We start from the raw sequence: 1,790 nt of genomic DNA, 5'->3' as shown, positions 1-1,790 counted from the left end.
GCCTTGAAAAAGAAGCGAAGGCAACAACCCCCAAAAGGTTAGCAGTAGAGACACATAGGGGAGAGACGTGCACAATAATAAATAAACTGAGAATGGAAATTCAAGTGCAAGTATTATCCTTTCTGTCCTGCCTCTTTTTTTTTTTTTTACTTCTTAGCATAATGTGTAAATTGGGACAGGTGTGCGTTAATCCCCTTTTCCAAGTCCAAGAGGAGTAGTATCAAATTATTTCCTTCAAGGGGATGGAAGTCGATTGATTGTGCGTGAGCGGGTCACACTTACATGACAGCCTGTGTTGCGAAGCGGTGCACTTTCTACTTCACGTTCGCATGTCTGTTATGTCTGTTTACTCGCTCTCTTTATTATGTGAAAGTGTATCATATGTGGATACACATATGTATATATATATGTATCTTTGTTTTTTTTTTTTTTTTTTTTTTTTTTTTTTTTTCTTCCTCCCGGTAGCTATACCTTAGCACTGTACATTTTTTTTTTTTTTTTTTTTTTTTTTGCGAGTATAGTGAACATCCCGTGGAGCTTGTTTGTTCTTTTTCTTTGTTGACCAGTTCGGAAGTCCCCCAGGGGTGTGAAGAATTCACCGCCGTCATATGATCAAATGAAAATAGAACGCAGGACGAGTGATAATGTGACTCCAAGCGTATGTACAATAGGCACCACAAGTGAGTGTAAAAACAGAGCGATTGAAATGTGCCTGTGTTGTGTTAACTCTTTTTTTTTTCTTTTTTTTATTTTTCTTTTGCGCCCGCAACAGGGAAAATAACGATTTTCCACTTCGTTCCTCCTGTGTGCCAATACTCACCCACAGTGAGATCAGGAGAAGGAAGCTCTTCCCTCTCTCTACCCGTAAGGGCAAGGAAGCGAGTTTATATCACTTAAGACGACTTCCAGCCGCCAACTTGGAAGATCGCAAAACATACACACCCGATCGATCGGGGCATTTTACTCTGGGTAGTTTTAGAACCTTCCCAAGGCCATAAATTTAAAAAAAAAAAAAAACTTACGGGGTTCTCCCCCTTTGCATATGTGTGTAAAAAGTGGCGACCTTGCCCTGGAGTAGCGGCGGGACGATACAAAATGGAAAACAAATCAAAAAAAAAAAGGAGCAACCGGGAAAGAAAAAGAATCAATGTGACAACATGGCTGCGCCACCTTGTCTTACGCTTGCTTCGTTTCACTGGGTTTTTTTTTTCTCCTGCGCGCCGGCTGTCGGCACAGGGTTATTTATGAACTTATAAATCGTGTGCACTACCAAAACGCTCGTCAGTATTATCTGCGCGGGGAAGGGGTGGGCCAGTCAAGGGGGGTAGGGCGGTGAAGTGGCGAAGTGGTGCAGGGGTGACGCGGCACGCGAACACAACAGACGTACCATAATGACGAAGCAGACGAATCCGATGAAGGAAGTGAAGTCCGTTTTAAACGCCTTGTCTATGATGTTATTTATGTGCTTTTTAAACTTCATTAATAATCTGTAAAGGGATGGGGAAGAAGGTATGGACGGAGGTGCCAGTATTACACACATGCGATCATCGCTACCTCATACAGCTAGCTAAAAAAAAAAAAAAAAAAAAAAGTGGCACTTTTAAACACTAAGTGAGTTTTGCTCGTTTGTGACCTTCACCATTCACCACTCAACATTCACGCCCTACTGTTCACCATTCACTGTTTACTAAATTTTTTTTTTTTTTTTTTTTTTTATTGTTTTTGCAGAAACGCTAATTTTTGTTCATCGTTCACTCTGCTTTTTTTTTTTTTTTTTTTTGTTTTTTTTT

At 40.4% G+C, this 1,790-nt stretch overlaps 1 protein-coding gene across 1 annotated transcript; it reads right to left on the bottom strand.

Annotated features, from left to right (window-relative positions):
- Window positions 1-1,192: 1,192 nt before the first annotated feature.
- On the bottom strand, window positions 1,193-1,480 carry AK88_00018 (uncharacterized protein; the record flags this gene model as incomplete). Its single annotated transcript, XM_012477669.1, has 2 exons — window positions 1,193-1,291; window positions 1,388-1,480. The coding sequence occupies 2 exons, from the start codon at window positions 1,478-1,480 to the stop codon at window positions 1,193-1,195; spliced, it is 192 nt and encodes a 63-aa protein (XP_012333092.1).
- Between the last annotated feature and the right edge of the window lie 310 nt (window positions 1,481-1,790).

The sequence above is a fragment of the Plasmodium fragile genome (assembly GCF_000956335.1).
Source record: "Plasmodium fragile strain nilgiri unplaced genomic scaffold supercont1.1, whole genome shotgun sequence".
Lineage (NCBI taxonomy): Eukaryota > Apicomplexa > Aconoidasida > Haemosporida > Plasmodiidae > Plasmodium > Plasmodium fragile.
The sequence above is the reverse complement of the archived record's forward strand: the minus strand, read 5'-3'. Positions and strand labels throughout refer to the sequence as shown.